The sequence below is a fragment of the Zalophus californianus genome, chromosome 5 (genome assembly GCF_009762305.2).
Source record: "Zalophus californianus isolate mZalCal1 chromosome 5, mZalCal1.pri.v2, whole genome shotgun sequence".
NCBI lineage: Eukaryota > Metazoa > Chordata > Mammalia > Carnivora > Otariidae > Zalophus > Zalophus californianus.
In genome coordinates, this window is record NC_045599.1 from 85,013,707 (window position 1) to 85,037,927 (window position 24,221).

At 36.3% G+C, this 24,221-nt stretch overlaps 1 protein-coding gene across 8 annotated transcripts in view; it reads left to right on the forward strand.

Moving 5' to 3' along the window:
- The window catches only part of FER (FER tyrosine kinase), a 449,342-nt gene that overhangs the window by 189,120 nt on the left and 236,001 nt on the right, over window positions 1–24,221 (forward strand). For all 8 annotated transcript variants that reach the window (XR_003522180.2, XM_027606296.2, XM_027606298.2 and 5 more), the window contains one exon: window positions 17,858–17,950. Coding sequence is in view for 7 of the 8 variants with exons in the window: in XM_027606296.2 (XP_027462097.2) it covers window positions 17,858–17,950 (93 nt within the window). In the remaining variant the exon portion in view is untranslated. The remainder of the gene's footprint in view (window positions 1–17,857; window positions 17,951–24,221) is intronic.

Below are 24,221 nucleotides of genomic sequence, written 5' to 3' on the forward strand. Positions count from 1 at the left end.
AAAATAATAGTAATCATTTAATTGCTCATGAATCTCCATTTGGGAAGAGTTCCATGCAGAAGGCATATCCAGCTCCATGTGTTGTCAACCGGAACATTTGGACTAGAGGCCTTAGGATCTACTTCCAATATGGTTCACCCACATGACTGGCAGTTTGGATGCCGGTGGCTAGGAGCCCAGCGAAGCTCTGTTCATCTCCTTGTGGCATCTGTCCATGAATTGCTTGAGCTTCCTTATGGCTGGGGTGTCTGGGTTTAAGAATGGTCCCAAGAGAACCAGGAGGAAGCTGTTTTTATGACCTAGCTTTGGAAGTCATGTAATGTCACTTCTACCACAGTCCCATGACTACCCAAATTCAAGTGTAGGGAACACAGCCCCCAGTTCTCAATGGTAGGAGTGTCAGAGTCTTTATAGTAAGAACATGTGTGATGGAAATATTGTTGTGGCCACTTTAGAAACTGCCTGCCGTATGCCATCTGTACTGTCTTAGTTTTGTATACAAAGCCAAATGAGATAAAGTCCTACCCTGAAGGCGCTCACAGTTTAGTGAAAGACAAGCTAAAAGATAATTATAACGAGAGTATGATGAGTTCTGTAAGAGTAAATGCTGGGTGCTATCAGAGTACATAAGGGTGCTCTAGATTTAGAGTGCCTGATCTCAGGGTAGGATTTTGGGTGTCTGCTTTGGGTCTTAAAGGTGGGTAAGAGGTGTCTAGCTACACACCTCCGACCACTACGACCGAAAGAAAAAAAAAGAAAGTGAAATAGTATTTCAGCAAAGGGAGGAAGCATCATATATTGCTAGGGAAGTGAAAATATTGTGCATTCTCAATCTTCAGTATTTATATATGTGACTAGATTATAGGCATGGAAGGTAAAATGGTGAGAGGGGATTGAATTAAGTATGTAGGGGCTATATTATGGAAAAACCTTTGTGTGTGAATTGGGATTTTTTTTTTGGTGAACTCAATGGGGGAGCCATTCAAAGATGTTAAGCAACACAGTAAAAGGATCTTGTTTACCTTTCTACAAAGAGCTCTGTGGGGGCTATGTAGGGAACAGTGGCAAAGAGCAATCCAGGGGGATTGCTGACGCCTGAGCTAGTCATGCCAGGGGGTACCAAAATAGGGGGATGGTTTTAGAGTTACTTTACAATACAAATCTTTGGTGACTGAGTGGATATGGATATGAGGGAGAAGAAATATTAAGACTGACCTTCAGATTTCTGCATTGGGAATTTTGTATTTGTTTGTACTGCTCACAAAAGTAAGAATCATAGGCCGAAGGGGTATGGTGCACCCCAATGTTTATAGCACAATGTCCACAATAGCCAAACTATGGAAAGAGCCAAGATGTCCATCAATAGATGAATGGATAAAGAAGATGTGGTATATACATACAATGGAATATTATGCAGCCATCAAAAAAACCCCCAAAATCTTGCCATTTGCAACGACATGGATGGAACTAGAGGGTATTATGCTAAACAAAATAAGTCAATCAGAGAAAGACATGTATCATATGATCTCACTGATATGAGGAATTCTTAATCTCAGGAAACAAACTGAGGGTTGCTGGAGTGGTGGGGGGTGGGAGGGATGGGGTGGCTGGGTGATAGACATTGGGGAGGGTATGTGCTATGGTGAGCGCTGTGAATTGTGTAAGACTGTTGAATCACAGACCTGTACCTCTGAAACAAATAATACATTATATGTTAAAAAAAAGAAGAAGATAGTAGGAAGGGAAAAATGAAGGGGGGGAACGGAGGGGGAGACGAACCATGAGAGACTATGGATTCTGAGAAACAAACTGAGGGTTCTAGAGGGGAGGGGGTGGGGGGATGGGTTAGCCTGGTGATGGGTATTAAAGAGGGCACATTCTGCATGGAGCACTGGGTATTATACGCAAACAATGAATCAGGGAACACTACATCAAAAACTAATGATGTAATGTATGGTGATTAACATAACATAATAAAATTAAATTAAAAAAGTAAGGATCATAGGAATAGAAGTAGACTAGATGTGGGGAAGGATGATGAGTCCTAGTTGGAGATCTGGCTCTGAGATGTAGCTTTTGGGAATGATCATCAAGTAGATGGTAATTGAAGTGATGAAGATAAATATGTTCACATAGGGAGAAAGAAGAGAGAGGGCCAAGGATAGGAATATTGAGTCATCAGCACTTAAGAGGCAGGCAGTGAAAGAGGATGTTGTTAAAGAGAATGAGGTAGAGCAGTTAGATAGGAGAAAAAACAAGAGACAGTGATGTCACTGAAGGTTGGGAAAAGAGGGAAGGAGCCAGCAGGAAAATGTTCTGGGGAAAAAGCCAAATAAAGTACCTAAAAAGTTTAGTGATGTTGAGGTTATATGGGGTATGGCAGGTGGAGCCAGTGAGGTGAGAAGCAAGTGGATAATAAGGAATAAGCTGACATAGTTATAGAATTGTTTTTTACTTTTTCTCTAGTAGCGCTTTGACGTAGCTAAATTTTGGAGGGAAGGGTAAGTTAGAATAATGATTAATGGGTAGAGAGAGTTAAATAAGATTTTAAGTTTAGTTTGACTTTTTTTTTAATAGTATGGGAGGCAAAGAACCAGTAAAAAGCAGGGGTAACCTCCAGAAGAGTGAGGACTCCCTGGTAGACCCCAGTTCTTTCCCCCAACAGGAAAAGAGCAGAGTGGGCCAGAGAACATTGTCTAGAGGTTGGAAACCCCTCACCCAGGCAGGTGGGGTGGGGGTTACATTTGTCAGTGGGAGGATGAGGAAGGAACAGAAAGTCCAAGGAATTCTCACCTGATCATTTCTATTTTCTGAGAGGAGAGGTGAGGCCATTAGTAGGGAATAAAGATGGTGATGGAACAGGTGCTTAGAAAAAGGATAAAGTTTTGGGAGAAAATTGAAAGTGAGAATTTTCAATGAGAAAAGTTCACAGCCTGTGAAGTGAGTAAAAAATTGTATTTGCCGTAATAATTTTTCAGTCTTAAAGGGCTTGTCTTGACTGTCCTTAATTCAGGAGATTATTTCAATTGCTGAATTATTTCGATTTTAGAACTCTGTGTGAAAAATAAAGACTAATTTAGTTGGACTACTATGCCAGTGTTGAGATTGATCATTGGAGGTGCTTGCCTTTCACCCATTGACAGAGTATGCCCTAATTGTATGCTGGTCTTGTATAATTTTCCTCAGTTAACTGCTTTATTTTATCGGATGAAGCAGAAGAAGTAGGCTAGAGTGCTTTTTGATAATGCTTTTATATTGCATCTGGTGTATGTTTGTTTTTGTTTTGTTTCTTAATGAGAAGGAAATTACAGATTCCTTTCTTAAAATTTTTTTTTTTTTTGGTGAGATGACCTTTTTTCTTTATTCTCTTTGTCTAGGATTATTGTTTAATTAAGATTCATCCTTTACTGAATTGTTGTTTCTCTTGGTATTATTTCAAATGGAAATATCATATCTCTGTCAGTGAATTTTGTAGATATTTTACTACAGTTTGAGTAGTAGTAATAAAAGATCAGGATTTTACTTGGAATAAAGTATAGCTATGCAAAGGTGTTCTGGTTAGAAATAATACAAATAATGCAAAAATAATACAGTTTATAATTTCAATGACAGAGACTAAGGCTAAGAAAATCATTGATATTTTTTCCTTGCACTGAAAATTAGAAAAAGTAATGCCTCTTCTTTCAGCATCGCATCAGTTAGGAATAAAGTTCTTTACATCCTTTGCATTTTAAATGCTAATTGTGAGTTTATCAGGAGTTAGGAGGTTTAAAATACTCCCTGAGGAATGAATTTTGACTTCTGAAAAGCTCTGGTTGATTATGGCTAAATGGTATTTTGGGACTTTGGAAGAATTTTTGCAGGATCTAAAGCCATGAAAATACATATTAGAATCAAATGCCCTACCCCTATAGAATTTTATTCAAATTCCCTTGGATATTTAAAAAAATACCTGCTGAGCTTGCTGTGGACTTTTGGGCATAGCAGCTGGTGTTAAATGGGCCTAGATTGGCTCTGAGCAACTTTCTCTTTTTCTTACCCATCCTAGAAATTGTGAATCCATCTGATTACGACAAGACATTACAAATATTTGTAGCAGCTTTTCTTCTCCTTTACAGGAAAGTTTTTTCTCCCTAACCTTTTCTGAATCTCAGATAAAACACATTGCAGCTGCTCATAATGTTTGGCAAGGAGAGAATATTTACAGTATAGATCTTGAAATAGAGCTAGCCTGACAAAGGACTGAAGATAGTGAAGAACAATTATGGTTCCTTTAAAAGTTATACTGTGTAAGATATGTAGGTCATGTGAGCGTAGGGAAATTTAATCAAGACATGCACAAGAATATATACTCCCTCTGGCCATTCTTTTAATAAAATAGAGCCTCTCCATATTCGGTGCTGCCCCTTCTAATTCAACAAATCAGTTTTTTACTTTAATTACATCTTGAGTCAGAAAATATATAATCAGAATCAAAAAGAATGTTGTGGGGTGGAAAACTCATCAGGAATAAAAATTTAAGTACCATTCATAACTTCTCAGACACTTTATTAGAATCTTCACAAGCTTTTGCTGCTCTAAATGAGTTAGCCACAGGAAACCTTTCTAGAGAGGCCTTATTTAGGGGTTTAGTGAGCTCTGTAGTCAGAGTTATATAGAACCTTTGCCTCAAGCTGATGGGTGAAAATGAGATTTGTTATTTTTTCTATGAACATTTCCAAAATCGATATAGATTGCAGTCACTGTAAGGACAGGGATGGCCAAGACTAGTTATGAAATTGCTGGGGAATTCAGTAGGAGCAAAGGGATTTGGTGAATGTTCAAATTATCAGTCTTTAAACTTTTTCTTCAATGTAATGATTCTTATAAAAATACCATTTTAAATAATAATGGCCATTGTTGTACCTTTAATAATTTTGTGAAAATGTGGTGAATACCCATTTTTAATTTTCAGATGAAAAATTGTGGTTTAATGCTCCTGATCAAAGATATTCTTGATTTCAAGTCTGATATTTGGAGTTATACCTGACTGCTCTAGGCCAGTAGTTTAGTAAGCCGTTCATTTTTGTTGACTCTACACTACTTATTGCCTATTGATGAAATAGTTAATGAACTTCTGAATATACCAGTACATCCGGTGGGTGCTTTATTAACTTAAGCAGATTGGAGGCTATTATAGAAGGAATAGAGACCTGGTCTTGAGATTTCTAGCATTCATATTGATAAAAGGTAAGTCCTGGAAATAGTATTTAACTTTAATTGGCAAATTTTGATTAAATAATACATTTTTATTTCTGGATACATATTATGCCATTCCTGAACATGTTTTTAATAAGCTAAGTGCTCTTTATACCAAAATTTTGAACTGTTTAATCAAAATCATTGATAAATGGCCAGAGGGAGTATATATTCTTATGCATGTCTTGATTAAATTTCTCTATGCTCACATGACCTACATATCTTACAAAGTATAACTTTTAAAGAAACCATAATTGTTCTTCACTATCTTCAGTCCTTTGTCAGGCTAGCTCTCCTCTTTCAAGAATCAATCTTTTTTGAAAAGTGCTAGAGGAAAAAATATTTTAACTCCCAAGGTACTCTTCTGTTGTTTTTGAGGGTTTCCCAGATTTAAATAAAGGTAACTGCAGATTTCCTAAAGTCAATATGAGTTAGAATGTTATGTGTAATTGGAATGACTGGTTAAATTTGAGTCTGTCAGTTTTGTTTGTTTCATAAGAGTCCTTTGAGATTCTTTAGTACAAAAGAGTAGTTCAAATATATGTACCCTTTTATTTATTTATTACATGTTGTCTGATAGCTACTGTCTTGCTTCAATATGTCATTAATATGTAGCACTTATTTGGGGTGCCTGGAAGTTTCTGTTGGTTAAGCGTCTGACTCTTGATTTCGGCTCATGTCATGATCTCATGGTCATGGAATTGAGCCCCAACTCGGGCTCCACACTCAGTGGGGAGTCTGCTTGAGATTCTTTCTCTCCTCTCCTTCTGGCCACTCCCACCCCCCCCCCCCTGACTCGTGCTCTCTCTTTCTCTTTCTAAATTAAATAAAAAGATCTTAAAAAATATGTAGCATTTATTTAATGTTTAGATAATTTGAATAAAAAACTGATAAAGCCCTCTGACCTCTTGGAGTATATATTGTGAGTGTGAGTTTGGGCTTCCAGATATTTGGTTTGCATAACAGGATGATTAGTACCATTCACTGAAATAAGAAACTCCCAAAAAAGGGCTATTTGGGAGTTAGGAGTTCAGTATGAAATATGTTGACTTTTTCTGTCTTCTCTAGTAGAGAAGTCACATGGGTGTTTTGATATGTACATGTTTATAACTCAATAGTAAAGTCTGATTTGGAGATTTAAATTCTGAGTGGGCTTGGCTTAGGTGGTAACTGAAGTTGGGACATGTAAAATGTTACCCAGGGAGGAAAGATAGAGTGAGGAAAGAGGAGACCTGAGCCAGTGGATCTTAGAAGCACATGACCATGTTATGCCTGTTGGGGGAGAGTGGGTCAGGGCAATAAATGTTTCATGTAGGAGTATATGGTCAACAGAGGGAAATTCTCCCAAGAGGTCAAGTACAATAAGTAAGAAATGTCTCTGTCGGATTAGTAAAATGGAGTTTGTTGGTTAATTAAAAACGTCTGCTTTGCTTGAGTGATGAGATGAAAGCCAAATGGGAGCATATTGAGTAATGAGTAAGAGGAGAGGAAAGTGGAGACAGGAAGCATAGGTAATTCTTTTAGGAATTTTGTTTTTGGAGAATAAGCAGGAGCAGGAGGAAGATATGTGGTGAAGGGAGAGGTTCATCCCTTCCTCTCTTCATTCCTCCCTCCCTAGCCTCCATCCTTTCCCTCTTACTACTGCTCCTTTTTTCCCTATAAGAGCAACTTAAACATGTATAAAAGTTGATGGGATAGGAAAAACAAGTTTTCAAAGAGAGATCTATTAAGTACTTGTAATACGGTTTAAGGTTCTTGGGAGAGCAGGAGGGGATGTGATAGAAAGTACTAGTAGAGAGGTCAGCCTTAGATGGGAGACAGCTACATATTTCCAAATGGAGAAACAAATCAGAAGGGAGAGAAGTAATAGATTTTTAGGTTTGAAAGGGCAAGATGAAAGGGTTCCTCCCTTGTAGTTTCTTTGTACTGGAGGGGGTAGAATGAGGCAGTTTTAGGCACAAGAAAAGTGGGAAATGTTTGAACTGGTTGACAGTAATTGGGAGAGTACAAAGTGAGTTGGCCAGAGAAATGTAGAAGTATTGTCAGATATTTGGGGCCCATTTGAAATTAAGAATCATGTGATTCTCTCCAGCGGTGATGAATTGCTTGAGTGTATGCTCAGAGAGAACAGATAGTTGGATCTATCCAAGTATCCAGGGTTGGGGTTTGCTATATGGGTTGTAACTAAGAGGTAGGATAGCAAGGCAGTTTAGAATATTGGCAAGAACATCATTGGAATGATATATTATGGCATCTGTTAGATAAAGAGAAAAGAGAAGAAAAGAGAAGGTGATCGATTAGGTGAAAGGAGGAGACTCAAAGCCTTAGAGTCCAGTGAAGTTAAAAATGGTTATAGTGGTACTGGTTGAAAGCAAACTGATGGGATAAGAGATTGTGGCCACAAAGAGAGGAGCTTTAATTAATTTGGAGCTGTTACATGTGATGGTAATATCCAAGAAGAAACCATGACTGATGTGAAGTAGAAGAGAATGTTTCTTCATCTAAGCCCACACAGAATGGAAGTTTTGTGACATTTCTTAAGTGAATCTTGCAGAATAATATTTTCTCCCCTCCAAAAAATTACATGTACTAATGTGTGTTATTAAGGCTCTGAAACATACCGCATTTAAGAAACCTACTTGGGGCGCCTGGGTGGCTCAGTTGTTAAGTGTCTGCCTTCAGCTCAGGTCATGATCCTGGGGTCCTGGGATTGAGCCCTGCATCAGGCTCCCTGCTCTGCGGGGAGCCTGCTTCTCCCTCTCCCTCTGCCCTGTTGCTCCCCCTGCTTGTGCTTGCTCTCTCTGTCAAATAAATAAATAAAGTCTTAAAAAAAAAGAAACCTCTTAAATTTGATTAATAGGACGGTTCTAAAATCTATGGGACTGCTGACCCTTTTGTGGTATAACATCTGTTAATCATCCAAACTAGGGTTTTTCCAAACATACTGAGCAATTATTTTGTATGTCATGTGCTGAAACTGTTTTGTTTTGTTTTTAAAGATTTATTTATTTATTTGAGAGAGAGAGAGCATGCACAGGAGGAAGAGCAAGAGGAGAGGGAGCAGACTCCTGCTGAGTGGGGAGCCAGACATGGGGCTCAGTCCCAGGACTCTCAGATCTTGACCTGAGCGGAGATCAAGAGTTGGCTGCCTAACCAATTGAGCCACCCAGGCACCCCGAAACTGTTAAATTAATAGGAATAAGTAAAAGTAATTATCACAACATAATACAACACAACACAATAAGTGTTCTCTTACAAAGAAGTTTTCCATTTATATTAATGTATTTCAATATTAGATTTGTTTCCCTGTTAAAAGTAAATATACGTCCAGAACAAACTCATGTAAATGTATTATTTTGTTAGTGAAAAGTGTGACTTTTATAATTGCTTATTGGAAATCTTCAATTACTAGTGGATAGTTTAGGAAACTCTGCTATATTAGTTCCATGTAACAGTCAACCAAGGCAGTTAGAGGTTAAGTACATAAGAGAATTTATTTACTCACGTAACTAGATCTGTCCAGAGATTTAAACCATGTCATCAAGAATTTGTCTGTCATCATTTCTCAGCTCTACCCTCTGTTGAATTGACTTTATTCTCAGGCAACCAGTACCAGTAGTCCCATAAACTAAAGTATGGCAGCTTCTCTCGGAAGGGTGAGGGGGAGACCAATGCTTAGAACCTGACTTCTTCCTAACACAGGTCTTCTAGTCGGATTTTATTTGCTGATAATAGAAATGCAATATTATAAGCACCACATTCCTGTCTTTAAAATCTTTTTTTGTTTTTAAAATTCAGTTTTAGGATATTCTTTTAGGTCCCACAGTTTCTGATTCCATTCTAGTAAGTAAAATCTTGCCTGAAGCTTTGAAACTCCAAACATTCCCAGTTACTAGTTTTAGTAACAAAAGGAACTCTGAACAGATAGCAGGATTATTGCTGCATGTGCACTTTGAGAATACTGAAAAGTCAAACCATTCAGAGAAGTTTTTAGATGAAGTTGGAAACTTAAAACATAGTTCATACAAAACTGAAGTATGTACATAGTAGACTTTATAGGATCCTTCTAAGGTCCTCTGCTCCAAATACAAAACTAGTAAAACTCATCTTCCCTGTCCCTCAGAAGCAATCAACAAAAGAAAACCAAATCAAACCAAAATAATAAGAATGAAGCCTTTTTAGGTATTTGGAGTTTAACCCTTTAAATGATCTTCTGAGGAATATAAGCTTGAACTCTGAAGGCCTTTTGTGGTAATTGACTGCCTTAGAATATGGTAGTGAAATACAAGTCTGTAACTTTTTATAAATTAATGGCTTTTTCTTTTGTCATACTGAAGATCCTTAAATTTTGTCTTTGTATTTTCTTGGTTTGTGACTAAAGGCCAATAAAATGATGACTGGCAGGTTACTTGTCAATAAAAATGCAAATATATTTCTGTATCCAATTTGGATATGGAAAGTCACAGGAGACCATAATAAGGGATGGAAGTTATCTTCTTAGATGCATAAAGTGGTGGGTGTGAATGGAAAGCAGAGAGAACTCCCTAGCACACCTCCTCCCCTCCCCCAAAGAGGCTGCAAAGCTTGGCGAGATCTCTTATAGTTCCTGAAGCTGGTGGATTGACTTTGAAGCTTAGGCAGGATACTGGAATCTTGCCAGGGCTCAGATTCCATTCTCAGCTGAAGGAAAATTCCTGATTTAGCTCTCAGAATGTTTGAAGCTGGTGGTGAGCTGATTCAAACTAAAGCTGCAGCAAAGATCAGACCCAGCTTATTACCTATAGTCCCACCTAGCAGCCTGACAGAAAAAGGAGTTATGTATCCCTCTTCACTGAATTGAGTCTGCTGTTCTTTTATACAAACCATTTGGCGCACAATCAAAAATATATGACACACTCAAAACAGAAATGGAGAAATAAGAAATGTGACTTGCAGCTAAGAAAATAGACACAGGTGACCTAGTTATTAGAATTATCAATGTCTTTAATATAGCTATTACAAATATGCTAAGGGATCTAGTGGAAAAGATTACAATGGGTATGAAAGATGGCGTATTTCAGCAGTGATAATGGATACATAAAAAATGGAAATTCTGGAATGAAAAATATAATGTCAAAACTATAGAATTCATTGGACGCCTGGGTGGCTCAGTTGGTTAAGCGACTGCCTTCGGCTCAGGTCATGATCCTGGAGTCCCGGGATCGAGTCCCACATCGGGCTCCCTGCTCGGCGGGGAATCTGCTTCTCCCTCTGACCCTCTTCCCTCTCGTGCTCTCTATCTCTCATTCTCTCTCTCTCAAATAAATAAATAAAATCTTTAAAAAAAAATTAAAAAAAAAAAACTATAGAATTCATTAAATGGAATTGTTAGTAGTAGATCAGTGAGATGTGATTATAGGTTGATAGAAAGTATCCAAATGGAAACAAAAAGGGAAAAGAAAAACCAAGTATTTGAGATCACAGGTGATCTCAAATGGACAAACATACATGTAATTAGAATCTAAGGAGGGGAGGAGAGAGAGATGGGAGTAGAAAACATATCTGAAGGGACAATGGTTGAGTGTTTTCTAACACTTTCAACCCACAAGTCCATGAAATTTAACAAACTTCAAGCAGGGTAATTAAAATAAAATTACATTTACTTATATCCTTGTTTATTATAAAAGTAATCATGGAAAAATATTTATTATGTATCGGGGAATCATGATATGAATTGTAGCTGACTTCACACCAGAAACACTAGAGACCACAAGACAAAGTGCTGAAAGAAAAAGAAAAAGAAAAACAACTTTGAATTCTAGATCCAGTAAAAAAAAAAAAAAAAAAAAAACCTTTAAAAATGAAGGCAAGGAATACTTCACACCCACTAGGATAACTATAATCATAAAAATGGAAAGTAACAAGTTTCAGCAAGGATGTGCAGAAATTGGAAGCCTCATACATGGCTGGTGGGAATGTAAAATGGCTCAGCTGCTGTGGAAAATAGTTTGTTCCTCAAAAAGCTAAACCCAGACTTACCGTATGACCCGGCAATTCCACTCCTACATGTATCCCCAAAAGAGCTGAAAACAGGTATTCAGTACATATGTGTCTGTGGTTATAGCAGCACTCTTCACAGTAGCCAAAAGCTGTTTTGTCAGTATTAGTAAAACTCAAATAATAATGGCTAATATTTATAAGTTTCCTACAGTAAGGGGAGAGAAGGAGGAGAAGAGAAAGGAAAAGGGGAGGCAGAGGCAGGAGAGGGAGGAGAGGTAAGGAAGCTGCTGTTGGAAAGACATGAGCAGCTTATTCAGGAAGTGACAAAAGGCTTATTTTGACCTGATAAGGTCAAATAAAATAAGTTGTTAAATAGAGTGGTGAGCTTGGAGTTTGTGAGGGTGTGGCTGGAGTTGGCAAAGTGCCTCCATTATTAGACATAGGGACCTCTAATGAAATAATACTTTTGCTCTCATTATAATGCAGTCTTTTATAAGTTACTAGTTTAAGCAAAGAAGATAAATTTCATGTCTTATTATTGTTTTTTTATGTATGTATATATGTATATGTATAGTTGTTTTAAAGGCAGAATCTCGGGCACGTGGGTGGCTTAGTTGGTTGAGCATCTGACTCATGATTTCGCCTCAAATCATGGGTCATGTGTCGTGAGATCAAGCCCCATGTCGGACTCCACGCTCAGCAGGAAGTCTGCTTGAGATTCTCTCCCCTCTCCTTCTGCCCCTCCTCCCCACACTCTCTCTCCCTCCCTCCCTCTCTCTCTCTTTCTCTCTCAAATAAATAAATCTTTAAAAAAAATAAAGGCACAGTTTAGATGAGTCTTGATAATTTAACTTAATATAATTTAATATAATTTTTTTAAAAAAAACTGAGATATACAGTTGTTTACTGAGCAGAGCCTATCAGCACTTAAATTGTAGAGTCAATGAGGTGCTCGCAAGGAAAAAAAACATTTTGCACTATTAGATAACTTACAAAAAGAATATAGTAATTTTGCTCATGCATTTGAGAAAAGCGCCGTGGAACATGAATTGTACTTAGATTTTGAATAGGAAAGGAGCTGATTATGGCCTCCTGCTTGGGTCTTGTTTCCCTAGAGACATCATCTTAGTTAAGAGATATACAGTCAAGAAAGCAAGAAGAACAATATGACATTTTACAACCTGGGTTTCAGTGAACTCTATGCTGTTGTACTGTAAATTTTCTTAGTATTGTTATTTTAAGACAAAATCTGAATAATCATTCAAATGTTCCTTTTGTGCATGTTTGGTTTCCAATTTCATTATGTCAGAATATGAAAATGGCTGACTTAGCAAGCGGGCTGTCTTTCTTTTAATAAATATTCTTAATATGCAAGCATCAAAGTAACACAGCATGACAAACTAGGTTACTAGGCAGTGAATACTTCTAAAATGATTTGTCTTCAGTCAGAGCCCAATTGCTAAAATAAATCACTTACAAACTGTTTCAGTACTTAAATTCTATATCCTGATGGGAATAAAAGCTGTATATTCTTCATTCTCCCCAGCAAATCAACATCTGCAAAAGACTAAGTTATTTATTTATAAATGCATTCCTTTTATGAAGGACATATCAATATTTGCAGTATTTCATTTACATTATGGAGTCATTTATCAATACACTAGAATTTTTTCAGGAGACAGTCTTCTCTGAGTTTATAATTTCCCTCTAGTTATTTCTCACAAAATCCCTCCAAATTTCATGGCTGCTTTGCATAAGTAGTCTCAAAGATATTTGGCACTCAGCCTGGAGCTTGAGCATGAATATTGTTATCTTTTCCTTGATCCTTATTGCCTCCTGATCTGAATATGTATCTGACTGTTCCCACAGGGCCAAATCATCACTTTCATTGTTCATTCTAAGAATGTTATTAGATTGAGATTACTTACTGAAGTCTGTGAGAAATAATATTTAGTTTTGTTTTAATGACTTATTATTAGCGTAAAAAGTGTCCCAGTAACACCTTTCACTGTAGTTCGCCTTTCTGTTGGAGGTCAAGTTCTGAGGACACCTCAGGCAGAATTCGGCTGAACACTCAAACGGCAGTAACTCTGGTGACCAGCCTGCTACGTGGAACTCTTCTGTGGGAGTTTTGCCAGTGATCAATGCAATGAAATGACTGGGGAGCTGGACAATGGTTACAGAAATTTTGAGATGAAGGTTTTGTCTAGTCTGGTGTCCTTCTGTGTACTGATAGAGAAACTGAGAGCCAAGCTAGTGAAGTAATTTGCTCAGATTCATTCTTGTTATGCCTTCTGACATCAAGAACCTTATTTTTTCTACCTTAGTGCCTCCTTTAGGAGCCTTGCTTCGAGAACCATTATGTGCTTTTTGGTTAAAGTAATTTACTCCGCTATCTAGTTACGCTGTCATTTGGAAGGGCTGCTGATTTTTGTCGCTTAGTCCAGTCAGCAAAGCTTTGATTCCTGCCTTTTATATCTGCCTGTGCTTCAGTGAGCAGAGGGTAGAGGTGACCTGATAGTCTCTTTTACTGCAATTTGGGAGTTTTAGTGAAGGGTAATTAAAAAGCCTGATAGGTATGGTTTCACTTGAACTGTAAGTAGTTTAGGTATTATTTCTTCGAGTTCTTTTTTATAAATTGATAATAAGAAAACTTTTAATTACTATGAAGCAGTTTCATATATATTATGAAACATCTCCATATATGTATTTATGGAAAGAGAGATAGAGGGACAGAGACAGAAATTGTGAGACCCTTCAGTCAATTTTATTTTTTATTTTAAAGATTATTTTTTGAAAGAGAGAGAGTAGGGGGCAGGGGAAGAGGGAGAGAATCATCAAGTAGACTCCCCACTGAGGACGGAGCCCAACACGGGGCTGGGTCCCACCATCCTGAGGTCATGACCTGAGCTGAAACCAAGAGTCGGATGCTTAACCAACTGAGCCACCCAGGTGCCCCTACCCTTTAGTTAATTTTAAAATAATGAAAATGAAAAGCTATTGTTGAATGAGATGTGAAAGTGATAGTGCATCTAGAACTTTTCTTTCAAGATAGATTTACAGCTACACTTAACGTTTTTCTGGGCATCTCATCAGACTATTATTTCATAACATCATCCCTCCTTTCTCCCCTTCTCTGGCCCCCAAGTCCCTCCACTGTGAGGGGCCATCCTGTTGCCCACACTAATCCCTGTGTTTGTTATCGGGAGAAAGCTCTTTACCTTGTCATTGCTTGAGGGTAAAATGAGCCCATCATCACCAGCCTCAGCTGCCCTACAGGCAGGATTAGTTATTGTATCCAAGGTAATTAAAAGAAGCTTTTTAAATTTTAATTTCTAAAAGTAGCCATTTAATTCATTGATACAAAAGTCAACCTGTCGGTGAATACAGCAAAGTCTGAAGTATTATGAGACCATAATTTAAAGCTGATATATAATGCTACATAGACCAGCTTTAGCAAGTGAGTTTCATGTTCAATTTGTGGAAATCTGGGCACCAATGGAGCTGACACTGGTCAAAATTTTTTTTAATAAACTTTATTTGTATTTGATTATTCCTTTATGAAACTTAAGGTCTACTTAGTGTTTGTGATAATACAGTTTTTTTAGATCAGCCTATTTAAAGAGTACTTTAAATGAAAGTACTTTAAATGAAAAAGTACTTTTTTTTACTAATTGTATCCCCTCAAACACACAGATTATTATGCTTCATCACTTAATATAAAGGAAGCACTTTTGAAGTCTTCTTTACCCCACACCTGGACCTGCCCGTTAGACTTATCTAGTGTTGGTTTCTTAAGAAGATGGTATCTTTTTTGATATTATCGAAAGGTTTTGGGGGAAATGGTTCTCTTTCCTGTCATAAGGTTTGATGCCCAAAATGTAGCTTGAAGAAAATTACTCTTGTCCTTTCAGTGCATATTATTAAATCAGATACAAATAAAACACTTTCTAATACGTAAAACTCTCCCCTGATTTTTCTACTTTTCTGCATAACCTCTCAGTGCTTTTCAGTTCTCATGGTACTCTTACAAATTGGCGCCATACTCTGTCTAGTATTTTAAGACCATTAATTCAGAGGAGAAGCATAAATTCGCAGCAGAGGTGCTTGGTGCTCCCTTGTGAAGCTTTCGTTGCCAAACAGGTGAAGTTAGCACTCTCATCTCATCTTCCTGTCAGTAGTAGCAGCAGCAAGATCCACAGTTGTATCACTGCTTCTTCTAATGTCACTGCCACCTCCACGGCCACTCAGAGTCAGGGAGAAGTTTTCCAGGGGAAGAAGTGGGTACATTGGGGGCGCCTGAGTTGCTCAGTTGGTTAGGCGACTGCCTTCAGCTCAGGTCATGATCCTGGAGTCCCGGGATCGAGTCTCGCGTCCGGCTCCCTGCTCAGCAGGGAGTCTGCTTCTCCCTCTGACCCTCTCCCCTCTCATGCTCTCTCTCTATCTCATTCTCTCTCTCAAATAAGTAAATAAAATCTTAAAAAAATTGGGCTGGGAAATAGAAAACTGTAGCCACTGCAGTGCTTTCTGGTATGTGTGCTATATATAATTTTGTTATTATATAAAAACATATTTTACTATAATATTATAACTATAAAAAATATAAATATGTGTAAACATCTTACATACTATAAGTGTACTGTATATAAATATATGGCTGTATATACATGTGTTACCATTATCATATATCTGATAATATAATATACAACTGCTGTGTATGCCTTACTCCCCACTCTTCTGTTCTCCATATTCTGGCTATACCTTTTATTGGGTTTTACCTTCCCAAACATTTCTTTTCAGGAGACTTCTCAAGAACCAGATTTAGATTTTTATTTTTTTTAAAGATTATTTATTGAGAGAGAGGAGCAGAGGGAGAGGGAGAAGCAGGCTCCCCACTGAGCAGGGAGCCTGACGTGGGGCTCAATGCCAGGACCCTGGGATCATGACCTGAGCTGAAGACAGATGCTTAATGGACAGAGCCACCCAGCACCCCCCGCCCAGCCCCCCCACCAAATTAGAATTTTAAAAAACCCAAAATGCCCAAGTTGAAGATGGATATGCATTAAAGAGAGGTCACCATATTCTTTCAGTAGTTCAAGGCTGTTTTTCCTTCAGTGCTTCTTGTGACTCAGTACAGGGATTTTTACTAGAAAGTAAAGTGAAGCTACAGCCAGGATTAAGCCTAGAGAATGTAATGCTCACGTTCCTAAGGTGATGACCATTTGTATTAAAGTAAAAATTTATTTTTTAAAGTAAGTTTTATTAAAAATGTACCTGCTTTTAACCTATTAATTTTTAATCATGTGCAGTAACTTGTAAGTGTGCTCTGAAGAAGGTTTGTATTAATTTTTTCATTTTATAAATGACCAAAATGAGGTATAGATAGTGTTGGATGGAATCATAAGCAAATTAGTAATGTAAGTGATGATGAAAAAGAAGTTGAGGTCATTTGTTCTGTTAGGTTATTATAAGATTACTTTAAATTATTAATGTGCATATGTTTGTAGAATGATAAGAATATTACTACTGCAACCATTAGAATGAAAAGTAGATAAAGTGGGAGCAGGCAATTGGAGAGACAGAAGTTGAATTTCTGAAACTACAGTGTTTTTCAGAGAGTATATGGCTAAAAATGGCTGCATTTACTGAAGAGAGACACATACCCTACATATTAGAGAGAACGGAAACAAATGATGTTATCTGTGGCCTGCTTTACCTATTTTCCACTGATAAGTAAAATTGAGCATCACTACTGTGGGAAGACATATGGAAATACAGCACATGGCAATAGCATCTCGAGTTCTTTTGTCTGCTGCTGCTGAACAGTTGAAATGTAGTCATTATTGGAAAACTGACCAGTGCTTCCATTACAAATCCCCACGCGTCCTTCTTTATTGCATTCTAGGTTTCATTTTTGTTCTCCTTTCTCTTGGTTTCTACCCTCTTACCTAGCCCTTCATTTGCATTTGTTAAATGGATTTAAAGATATGAAATTTTAAGGAAAAGTTTCCTTCGATTGTGATATATGATACTTGGAAATGTACATCCTAAAGCAAGTGGCAATCTGGATTGACTTTCCTTAGTGGAGTTCTACCACCACCCCCTTATTTTACTTTTTTGTGGTCTTCCTCTGGTGGCATTGTTGTCATCATTGTCATCATGATCATGTGAATCTTTGGGAAGTTTCCTAGCTACTTAAGTGGAATTCATTATTTAAAAAAATGTGTTCAGTATAGTTCTCCTCCTGATTTTTCCTTATTTTTTCCTTGAAAATCCCTCACGACTACAGTGCTATCTGGAATCTGTGTTAGACTGGTTCCTTATAGCTTGTGTCTTTTCTTTTTTTCTCCTGCATGTTAATACTTGCTTTCCCATGAATTTCCTTTGCATTTCTTCTTTTCTCTCATCTTACGAATTTTTATTTCTTTCTTATTTTTCCCCCAAATCAAGACATTTATTAAGAGACCAAAATACTATAGAGTTTATATGCATTTGATTATTTGTCATCTTCAATGTCAGGAGGGTTGCATTTTATTTAGTTGGAATATGTGATTAGCTGTGGATAAATACCTAAATGCTCAGCATAACTGTGTACAAACTAGTTTACTATTGCTGAAGTCTTCTTTCTTAATCTCTCCAGGAAAGAAAGGAGAGGCTATCCAAATTTGAGTCAATTCGTCATTCAATTGCTGGAATAATTAGGTCTCCAAAATCAGCACTGGGCTCTTCAACAGTAAGTAGGATGAACTCTATGTGCTACTGAAAATAATCATTTTCTAGCTTCTTTCTGATAAACAATCAATATCATATGTAAATTTGTCCTTACAAATAGAAAACTAAGTACATAATATAATTTTTATGTGCATATGAATCTGTTCATACATGTATATAGTAAATTCCATGTAATGCTGATAAAGGGAGGAAAGAAATAAACTTGTATTCTGGAATTTCTGTACTACATATAAATAATTATAGGAAACATTTTAGTTATTTTGAGGCTTTATTAGAAGAGCATAGACAAGGTTTTTTTCCAGTGAAACATATTTTTATAATAGGGACTATTGTATATGTATTTTTAAAATGTATCAGTTTATATGTGTGTTCATATTTTTGAGAACATTTTAATTATTAAATTGAAGTCTATTTGAAATTTGGGTTTGGCATTGTCACAGTGCTGCACAAAATATTACAAATCCCCAGTAACAGCAGCTATAGCCAAGCAAGATAAAGTATATTCTTTTTCCCTCTATATAGTAAAGTTTTAAAGTATTTTTCTTACTTCATTACCTTTAAGACTAAGTTAAACTTTTTTTCCTAGCTCTCCCTCATGCACAACAGAGCTTTAGAATGATAATGAATGATGGTCAAAACAACAATATTCACTACAAATATAATTATGTGCTCTGCCCCAATCTTTCCGAGTTTCTACATAATAATATCCTAATGTTATTTTTATTCTTTAAAAGTTCAGCTGTTTAAAATAACATGACCTAGTCTTATTTAGAAAAACAAGGTGTTTCCTAACCATAGATTAGTTAAATGTCCATTCACATTTCAGATTTATTTGCTGTAATTCCTTTTTAATATGTAACACATGTTCCCATATATATTCCACTCAAGCAACATTCTTCTATACACAATTGAGGCAAAGCATCAGATATTTTAATTAATAAAAAAGAAGAAAATTATATTTTCATATAAAAGATTTTCTACCTCAGTGTTAGCCTTTGATGCTGCTATTACCACTTCCGACCTCCAGAAGTGTTCTGTGGCAATAGGGAGGGGCTGTGAAGCAATGCAGACCATCTCCCCTGGCATTAAATAGCAAATACAAAAAAAATAATTTTAGGCAAAAACTACACAGTAGAGTAAGTCTCTTTTAAGGCCCTATCCTAATCTTGTTTTCTTAAGGTAATGATTTATAACTTTACAGATAAATAGTAGTTTATAGGACTTGGTTTATTACCATTTGACATTCAAAATAAAGTATAGGAGGCTTGATTAGGAATCTATGATATATTCTAGAGACTATGAGGACAGGTTTTGATGACTTAGAAGAAAAGAAAAAGAGTTCTTGAAAAGAAATATTTAAAAAGTTTTTTAAAAAAGAAAAAATGTTCTTGAAAGGAAATGTTCAAGTGTGTTCTTCAAAAAAAAGAAAATCAGTTTTTTTTTAAAGATTTTATTTATTTATTAGAGAGAGAGAGATCACGAGCAGGGGGGAGGGGCAGAGGGAGAAGCAGACTCCCCGCCTAGCAGGGAGCCCAAGGTGGGGCTTGATCCCAGGATCCTGGGATCATGACCTGAGCCGAAGGCAGATGCTCAACAGACTGAGCTACCCAGGCATCCCAAGAAAATCAGTTCTTAAAAAGAAATGTTCACATACCTCAGTTAGCACTTCATAAAATTATTTAGCATTGAAAAAGTCGGTGAAACACATGACATTGTTAAGTTGTCATAAACTCACCATTATTTCACTTAGTCAGAGGTCTTTGTGCCAGCAACTAGTAGCAGTTTATCGGTAAGCTGATTTATGAAAGGTGCTTCCCCTGCCCAATTTTCCTTTAGTCAACTCTTTTAAATACTTGAGAACGAAGGCCTATTATAAACTCAAGGTTATCTTCAGCTTTATTCTTCGGTATAAAATTAGGAGAGTGGAATTTAGAGCTTCAAATGTTAGCTAGTGACAGAAAAATAATACAATATTATAATAGTAGAAATGGGGTAACCCTCCCAATGTTTGTTTTCCTGACAACCTGGGATGCCTTAAGAATTTTGTGCCCTCGGGCGCCTGGGTGGCTCAGTTGGTTAAGCGACTGCCTTCAGCTCAGGTCATGATCCCGGAGTCCCAGGATCAAGGCCCACATCGGGCTCCCTGCTCAGCAGGGAGTCTGCTTCTCCCTCTGACCCTCCCCCCTCTCATGCTCTCTCTCTCAAATAAATAAATAAAATCTTAAAAAAAAAAAAAAGAATTTTGTGCCCTCAAGACAGGTGTCTAGGAGTGCTGCAGTGGTTCTGAGACTTCATGTCACATACATCACTTTGAAGGTCATAGTTATGAGAACTTCAGCTTTTGGCTCTAATGGAGCCTGTTTTGATAAATCAGGGCTGATCAGAGGGTGAGGGAGTTTTTTTCCTTTATGTATGTAAAGACATGCTCATTTACATATAGAAACAAAAGAAATCCGATTAGTACAATATGATGAAGTTACACATGGTTGGCTATCCTAAAATTATGTCAGGTAAAATATGCACAATCTTAATGAATTAATAGTAAAATCTTAACTTGTTAAAATTTGAAGTTATTTACATGTTATCTTCTCCATTTAAAAATGGACTTTATTTTTAAGTAAATTTACCAAATTGACAGTGACTGATATAGATAAAAGTTTGGTGTTAACAAACTGCTTTTAGCTGAGATGAATTGAAGTGCCTTTCCCGCAAAGCATGTACCTCGTTCAAATATACATTGTGATCTATTTGTCATAAATTATCAATGTCGTCGAAGCTATGAAATGCCCATTTCTTCTAAGAAATTGTTCCCTCTGTAATTGAGAATTCTAGAGAATGTTTACTTCCTCAAGGCCCAGTTGCTCTATTTGTATCTTCATGCTGAAGGAGATCATTACTTCTATCAGTTAAGTGCTCCTTGGTATTTCCTGATTTATTTAGAAATCTTATGAACCAAAAAGACTGAGGTGGTCTGTGGTTTATGACACTATTGTTCACTGTGAATAAATGTACACAACTTTTCCTATAAATCATTTGGTATCCTACTTACTTGGAGAAAGGGTTTCTCCCTCAGATATACAGGTAATTGAGGCCTTGTGTCTTACTATATAGTGAGTGTGAAGGTTTCAGGTGTTAAGTATGATAATCTAAGAAGTATAACAATGTAGAGACTGCTTAATCATAATTAAAATTTTTTCTGACACAATATAGTATTTTTTAGAGTATTCTAATTTGGTAAATGTAAAATAGAATTTTTTTTATTCTAAACAATTTTTTTCTCTATTAAAAAAACTTAAACTTGCCAAAATGGCATAGTTAAGCATATATAAAATATTTTATGGTGATATACCTCACGTAACATGAAACTCACCATTTTAAATTGTACACTTAGTGGGTTTTGGTATACCATCTCTACCGTCTGCTTCCAGAACATTTCAGTCTCCCTAATAAGATACTCCATACCTAGTAGTAGTTAGTCTCAATTCCCTCCTTTTCCCATTTTGTGGCAGTCACTAACCCACTTTTGATCCCTAAGGATTTGCCTATTCTGGACATTTCACATAAATAGAATCATATAATATGTGACCTTTTGTGTCTAATTTTTTCCAATTAGTATAATGCTTTCAAGGTTCATCTGTGTTGTAGCATGTGACATACTTCATTTCTTTTTATGACTGAATAATGTTCCATTTATGAATTTATCACATTGTCTACCCATTCATCAGCTGATGGCCATTCGGGATGTTTCCACTTTTTGGCTATTATGAATAGTGCTACTGTGAACATTGATATACAAGTTTTTACGTGAACATGCATTTTCAATGCTCTCTGTTAGATACCTGGGAATTGCTGGGTTATATGGTGATTCTGTGTTTAAGTTTTTGAGGAACTGCCAAACATTTTTCCACAGTGGTTTCCCTGTTTTACATTTCCACTAGCAGTATACGAATATTCTAATTTCTTTACAATGTCATCAATGCTTATTTTCTGTTTTTTAAAATTATATTACTAGTGGATGTGAAATGATGTATCTTTTATTTGCGTATTCCTAATGACTACTGATGTTGAGCATCTTTTCATGTACTTATTAGCCACTTGTATATGTTCTTTGAGATATGACTGTTCCTTTTCTTTGAACACTTTTTAATTGGGTTGCTTTTTAATTCTTGAGTTATAAGAGTTCTTTATATTTTTTGGATACAAGCCCCTTAACAGATATATACTTTGCAAATGTTTTTTTTTTTTCTCATTTTATGGACTGTCTTTTCACTTTCTTGATAATGTCATTTGACAGAAGTTTTTGACAAAGTCCAGTTTATCTGTTTGTGTTTGATGGCACATGTTTTTGGTGTCATAGCTAAAAAACCATCATCTAATCCAAGATCATACAAATTTTCACCTTTATTTCCTTCTGAATGTTTTATAGTTTTAACTTATACATGTAGGCCTTTGATCCATTATTAATTTTTGTATATGGTGCATGGCAGAGGTCCAGATCCATTCTTTTGTATGTGGAAGCATATTAATTTAAAATCTTAAAAAGGCAACAACTATGATATCACTGTTTCTTTATTCAAATGAACATATAAAAATTGGAACTTCAAAGCATAATTTTAAATAAAATAAGGCAATTAATTGCATTATACATAGGGAAATGAAACTAGAATTAATCTTAATATTATTCCTATTGGGCTTGTCATAGCTATTTATTTCAATATTTTCAATAGTGTGGCTTAAATGTAGAGCTTATTTGAAGACAGTCTCATGGAATACTTCAATCAACAGTCTTGATGGAAGGGAGAATGTAAGATAATTAGATGATTCATGAATTTGGCTTTAATCCAATATGGCATCTGATGGTTGATGTTTAATATTTATTGTTATGATCTGAGTAGTTCTTTAATATGTTTTAACAGCTCCAAGAATGTGTTCTTTTTCTCAGTGTACTAAAAGCCTTAAATAACCTTTCACTAGTACCTCTGGGCTCTGTGAACTACTCCATATTCAGCATCTTCCTGTGCTGCAGGAGGTTGTAATTTTGCTTTGAGAACTATTTTGCAGAGACTGCTTCTGAAGTCAGGGCTGGAGGTGTTAGGATTAATTGCATAATCTGGAAGCCTACTGGTAATCATGCGTATCCATTTCCATTGAAAGTTTTTCAAGCCACATTCTATTTAATGAGATCTCTTCTAGTCATATCAAGAATACTTCCCTTTCTCAGAGCCATCTTTTACTGCACAATTTCTATAGTAAGTGGTTGAGCAAACAACTTGTTCCATCCCCTTGTGAGTACTACTTGTATCACTGCTCTATGGAACGATAACACCTTTCTAATAGTAGTACTCTTTGGAAAAATGTTCTTTAAAACCAGAATAAAGCACATCTTGGTCCGAATAATTGTTCTTAAGACCTCAGAAGAATTATTAAATTATTCAACCCTTGGGGCACCTGGGTGGCTCAGTTGGTTAAGCATCCGACTCTTGATCTCAGGGTCATGAGTCTGAGCCCCATGTTGGGCTCCATGCTGGGCATGGAGCCTACTTAAAAAATTACTCAACTCTTGCTTCCTTAAAATTCATATTTTTCTATACCGTGTTGGCATATATGTTATTTCAGTTTTAAAATTAATTTTTACTAGAATTTAGAAAATAAAAATATTAGACGATAAAGAAATGCTTCCATTATATAGAATAATATATAATCTTATTGTAAATAAGATTTGCTGGCTTGCTTCTTTTTAGAAAATTAGAAAATTGTAATTCAGTTATATTTAAGTTGTACATCATTGTAATGTTAGTATTATAATGCTTGGCTTCCACCATTGGCATAGGGAAGTATAGTTCTTTTCATGAATAACATCATATACTGCTTGTAGGTTTTAGTGTTCTCCTTCAAGCCTAGCAGAGCAACCTTGTACTTCCTTTAACAAGGCGTGTTGTTAAATTCAGGTTAAATACTATATATTTTATAGCTTAGTTGTCTTTCTTTATTCCTAAGGTTTTAACTTACCTCCCCTCCTTCTAGCCATTCCCACTCCCCAGACACTAAGATGTAGAAAAATGAGAAATATGGTAAAATAAAAATAAAAATTCTTGCATCATCTCACTTTCATACATACACTGGATTCTCCTGCCTAGTTAGTCATGTTTAGGAAAACTAAATATTATTCTCAGAATTGCTAGCTTTGAATCATTAGCATTATCACACATAATTTTTAAGAAAGGCTTATTGGATTTATTTTCTGTAACCTATAATTTTAATATATAGAGAGC